This window comes from Pteropus alecto, unplaced genomic scaffold (assembly GCF_000325575.1).
Source record: "Pteropus alecto unplaced genomic scaffold, ASM32557v1 scaffold25, whole genome shotgun sequence".
Lineage (NCBI taxonomy): Eukaryota > Metazoa > Chordata > Mammalia > Chiroptera > Pteropodidae > Pteropus > Pteropus alecto.
Genome location: NW_006441955.1, coordinates 31,164,735 through 31,170,301, shown reverse-complemented (window position 1 = coordinate 31,170,301; position 5,567 = coordinate 31,164,735). Strand labels below are relative to the sequence as shown.

The window sequence follows — 5,567 nt, the reverse complement described above, 5'->3', positions numbered from 1 at the left end:
ATATTTTATAATTTTTAAAAAATTAACAATTTAAAGTTTATTTTATATTCATTTTGTGCTAAGCACTGTGATCATAGTTTACTTATATTAGCTCTTGTAAACCTAACAACAGTAGTACTGTGAAGCAAATATTATAATTCCCATTTAAAAGATGGACCAACTAAATCTCAGATTTAGCAGTTTGCACATAGTGACACAGCTTGAAAATAACAGACAGGGTTTTAATATCAAATCTATCTGACTCCAAAGCTTATCTATTGAGTTTTATACACTTAAACTAGGTATGTCAGGTCAAATGTTAGCTTTGGAACTTGAATTATTGTGTTTTTATTTTTTAATTGGACATATAGGTGATTGTGAACTTTTCTCCTCAAATCAGTTCTATAGAGACAAAACTATGTATGTTTTCACAGTATCATTTGTAATGGCTTTATATGCTTTAATATGAAGATAATGGACAATCTAGAAAATTAATACTTTCCAAAGCTACAGAGTGAATTACTTTAGAAAAGCAGTGTGACTACCACATAGAAGAGAGAAAATTAAGGTCATAATTCTAGATACAAGTCTATAGAAGTCAAACGAGGGAAGTCAAATGATGTTACAAGAAATTATGTGACACCAATGAGAAGGGTGGGTACAGTTCTTCATCTGAAGATGAGAAACAGTTTAACAAGTAGGGTGAAATAATTTCCAGACATACCCTAACACATGCTGGAGAAAGTGGCTGTCATTAATTGTCTGAGTAATTTCCCACACTTCAATTGATATAAATAATTTCATATTAGAAAATCCAGCTTCCTTAGTCTTTTTTTCCCAAAGAGTTCCTTTGTGAGACCAGAAAAAGAAGGTACTTACAGAATCAAGACTTTGCATAAACATTATGGATTCCTTTGTAGTCTGGGATTTTTCTGGGATGAAAGTGCATTTCACTTCATACAGCCCTGTCTGTGAGTCACGTCTGCATGGCTTTGTTATACAACTGCCTCCCTGGCATTTCTTGAAAACCACGTTAATTCCAGTAATATTAGTTGAACATCTGTGATAAAAGAATTAGCTTACATTTATATATGAATACCAGACAAATCATGAATGAAGACTAACATCCTAAAATCTTTCCCTCAATGATAATTGCTAGAGATCATGTACCAAACATTTTGACAGTAGACTCAATGTCCTACCCCTATTTACCATCAATTTCAATAAGAAAATGATGTCAGTTCATGTTTATTATCATTCATTGCTCAATCGATCTATGTGATCAATAGATCAATTATCTTTGTTATGTTGAGCTGAAGATTATAATTCCTAACTCAGAGGAATGTTATGAAGATTAAATGAGTTAAGAGATACAGAGGAGTTGCTTCCTAGTGGGGAGGGGATTGTCAACACTATGCTTAAAACTCTCTTAAATTTCTGTGTAGATGGTACACATCTACAAATACACACACACGCATATACATGCACACACATCTACTGTGATCTAAATGTATTCATATATATGTATACATATATATATCTATGCACTTATACCATACATACAAAACCGTTTGTGGTTTTGCGTTTAGAGCATTTTGCAGTTTACATTTTGAAAACCACTGGGCTAGATTGAAGAAAGAAATAAAAATAAACCCTGCATGGAAATGCTTGTGTATTCAAACCATTCAGTGTTTATGATAGGTAAGGTAATTGTCAAGTACCACTCAGGGAATGGGGGTAGGGGTATGAGTAAAAGATTCTAAAGAGTTTCTGTTTATCTGCAGAATTTACTCCCATTCTGTGTTAATATTAAACTTCATAACATTAATCCACTTTAATAAACTTATTTGTATTGCAAGGTTTAAAGGAGATGGTGAGTCATATTTTCCAAGTTAGCTCTAGAGTAAGCCTGAAAGTTAAACTTACACTGCCTTAAAGTGCATGGTACACAATTGGAGCTAAGTAAATGTTATTTTAGCTACTTATTTTTAGTAATATATCTCATTTTATGACCGATAAAGAAACTTACTTGTTTTTCATTGATTTATTAAAAACGTGTTGTTTAATACATTCTTTGTTTAGCTTTAACTTACTTTGTACCAGGCCCAGGGCTAGAGGATTAAAAAAAAAAAATCTGTCCTCAAGATCTTAAAGTCTGTTGGAGAAAATAAAATTACGCAGACAGGTACTCCCTAGTGTGAGAGAAACCCATGTATATTGCTTTGTGAACACTCTCAAGGACATCTAACTCCAAGTAGAGGAGAGGAAAGACACTTAGAGGAAAAACATTTAAACTGGGTCCTGAAAGATGAACAATATTGTTTGGATAAGGGAGGTTGTTCTGGAAGGAGTTGCATGGGATGAGTTGAGAGGAATGAGCATCCTGGGTTGAGAGCCCAGTCTGTATGTGACCCTAAGCAGCTAAGTAAAGATAAAGCCAAATAAAATGTGCTTGATATTTTTAATATGTCATCTATCCACAAATAGGATTTGTCTTAATCTACTCAGAATTATATTTCTTAAAAAAATCAATTTATGTACTTATCCTTATGACAAGTACCTCCCCCCACTTTTAAGCTCAAGGTTAAATGAAAAGTAAAATATATTTAACATGAAGCTCTAGTAGTTTAATTGATTTTAATGAAGCAGATTCACCTTAAAAAATTATGAATCAAATGGAATAAAAAATTAGATAGGAACTTGAACTCCAATTCTTAGATAACTTAAGGTTTAGGCTACAGCATTTTCCTTTCTCCTCTGACAATAACTTATTTTAATACAATCCCCATGAATGCTGAAATTATTCCCAATTCCTCAGTGATCTCGATTCCAAGGTAGAATCCCCAGAAGTAGTTGGACACATATATAGTGGGGTAGGTTGGATATTGCAATTAACTGTATGAGCATTCAACCACTGACATAGCTTTGTTTGTCTAATATAAAAAATTTAAAAGTCCTGGGTGAAAAAATTTAAAAACAGACTTGTTCAATACAATGATACCTTGTTGCTTCAATAGTGTTCTTGCTGGAAATATAGAATGGCCGATCCACATTATACTCATCAAATATTCCCCATCGGAGATGGGCCCACTCATGGACAAATACTCTGCCTATGAGAGAATAGTGCCACTTATAAATTTATATTTTCAATAATTTAATTCAGTTTTCTTATATTTTAAGTTTTCTTGCCCAATATCCTCAATCTAGTTGAGTCAAGGAACTCTAAAAATAGATACCTTTCATTAAACCAAAAGAAGTTGAAATGGATTCATACTAATAAATGACTAATTTTATTATTAAACAAATATTGAAAAAGAAATATAATTACGTTAAACATAACTAATATATTTCCAAAGGTATTAATTAATACCTATTTTTATCTTTCAAAAATCTTTAAAAATACTATTAATCACAGTGTTATATTTGTTTCTAGTGGAAATAAAAATAGAAGTATAAAGTAGATGTCTTTACCTCGGGACCCATAGATAGGCAAATTATTTGTCAGCAAGAAGTTTGGAGTAAAATGTATATATCGCCCTTTTTCTCCACATTGTCCATATTGAAGTGTATAGGGATCATCTCCATATTTTAGGTAGGGATTAGCAACTATGACATCTGCCTAAAAAGCAGAACAAACCAAAACAGATCTCAAGAGCAATAGAAACAAGGAATTTTTCATCTAAATTAAGACAAGTAACATTACTAATTTAATTACTAAAGTAGTGATTAGTATTTACTAAAGTATTATGAGTATCAATTTTTTAAAAGCAGAGGAAGAAAGAAGCAATTTAGGAGCTAGTTAAATAAAATACCCTACTTGGTCATATGATTCTTGTTTTGGCATCAAGTAGTCAGATTTTGACTTCCAGGTCATTGGAATTAAAATGTGTACATTCCTGAAATACACTCTTCGTTTGGTGGCGTGAAACAGGTAAGCAGAAGCTTCGGTTACCATTTCCTGACAAATTTAAAATACCTTGTGGTAACAATTTCACAATAAAATAAATATAAAACTGTGTATACCAACAAGAAGTAGCAAATCCAAGTTCCCTTTCCCCAAATATTTTGGCAAAGACTAACCAACGAATAAGTTGAATTTTACCATATCTCACTAGTCTGTAAATCTCTCTAGTTTTAATTTTTCTATGCTCAAAAATCAACTTGATTTTGTACCTTTTTAGAGCTGCATTCAGTGTTATGGTTTGGAGATAGGAGTAAAGGTGCTCAGTGAGAGATAAAGGTGACTGGGAACCTGTGGCAGTTTGCTTATTTAATCAAACAGAGGTGCTTATAATTGAGATGGAAGTTTAAATTTCTTAGATTTTATACATATTGACTGAAAAAAACCTTTTGCTGGGTTTATTTTGTTATCTTATATGAAGTGTGTTCATAAAAGGCAAAGGTTTACCAAGCAGTAATGAAATAAAAAATATATACGTCTCATTGGCTTCAAGTCCCAGTTTTGCCATTTATCGTATGACTCTACAAATCACTTAGCTCCTCTGATTTATACAATAAGGTTGATAATCTCTATTCTTGACCATCTCATAGTGATATTGGGAGGATCAAAGAAGATAATATACATTAAAGCACTATATATAAAGTTTTTTGTTATTCTAACTAACCCAAATAAAATTGTGAAGTAAATCAACTCCAGAAATATGTAATATTTTCTTTAAGATCAAATACGAAAGAGTTTTGAATTTTTCAGAGTTGAACACGTATGAATAACTGAAAAAATGTGTAAGATAATGAACCTCTAGGGCTTAAGTGTTGGTTAGTTACTTAAACACTGTGAAAGTAACTTTATAAAGATAAAATTTGAAAATAATTCTCCACTAACTCAAAAGTCTTTCTGTTAGCTTAGTGAGTTGAAAAAATATTAGTAGTTTGGCCTTTTAATAATTTATTAGGGAAATTATGAATATTATTAATATAGCAAATTATACTTAAACTAAGCACATATTAATCTTGACAGTTTAGGTACATACTATATAAATGATAAATACTGTCAAAGCAATTTTGGAAAGTTATAACTGTGCAAATGTGTGTAATGTGCCTAGGCAACATGAGTTGAAAATACTTACTGAAATAAAAATGAGTTGGTAATAAAATTTTCTTTCTTACCTTTATGTTTTGAATGAGTTTTTCATCTTCTGGTACACTGGGGTTGATTGCAATGACAATGCCATCATATCCATTGTTATTCAGATTTACCATTGAGCTTTTCACTCTACGCAAGAGGTGTAATGCTAGGAACAGAATAACATTCAGACCAAGCATTTTTGCACGTTATAATAAACCTTTTGGTAATCAGGAGAGTATTTATATTGTGCTTAACTTGGGAATTTGAATCTAGACCAAACTATTTGCATAGACATAATATGACTCCTTAAATATCTTGAGTGTTTTTTTTTTTTTTAATATTACTCATTCTAAAGTTTTAGTTGTTAAATAACAACGGGGATTATGACATCGTACTTTCTAAAACAACTAAGGTGTTAAGTACTTATTGAACTGAGCAATTCTTTTAGATTTTTGGTGTAGTTATTATCCTCATTGTTATGGCCCGTCGTCATCATCATCAT

General features: G+C 31.5%; 1 protein-coding gene across 1 annotated transcript in view; it reads right to left on the bottom strand.

Moving 5' to 3' along the window:
- Nucleotides 1-5,262, bottom strand: part of LOC102883500 (calcium-activated chloride channel regulator 1) — a 21,666-nt gene extending 16,404 nt beyond the window's left edge. Inside the window, exons 1-5 of the mRNA XM_006919378.1 lie at nucleotides 5,107-5,262; nucleotides 3,797-3,937; nucleotides 3,451-3,598; nucleotides 2,981-3,089; nucleotides 859-1,039 (exon numbers count right to left, since the gene is read on the bottom strand). Of these exons, the coding sequence (XP_006919440.1) occupies nucleotides 859-1,039; nucleotides 2,981-3,089; nucleotides 3,451-3,598; nucleotides 3,797-3,937; nucleotides 5,107-5,262 (735 nt within the window). The remainder of the gene's footprint in view (nucleotides 1-858; nucleotides 1,040-2,980; nucleotides 3,090-3,450; nucleotides 3,599-3,796; nucleotides 3,938-5,106) is intronic.
- Between the last annotated feature and the right edge of the window lie 305 nt (nucleotides 5,263-5,567).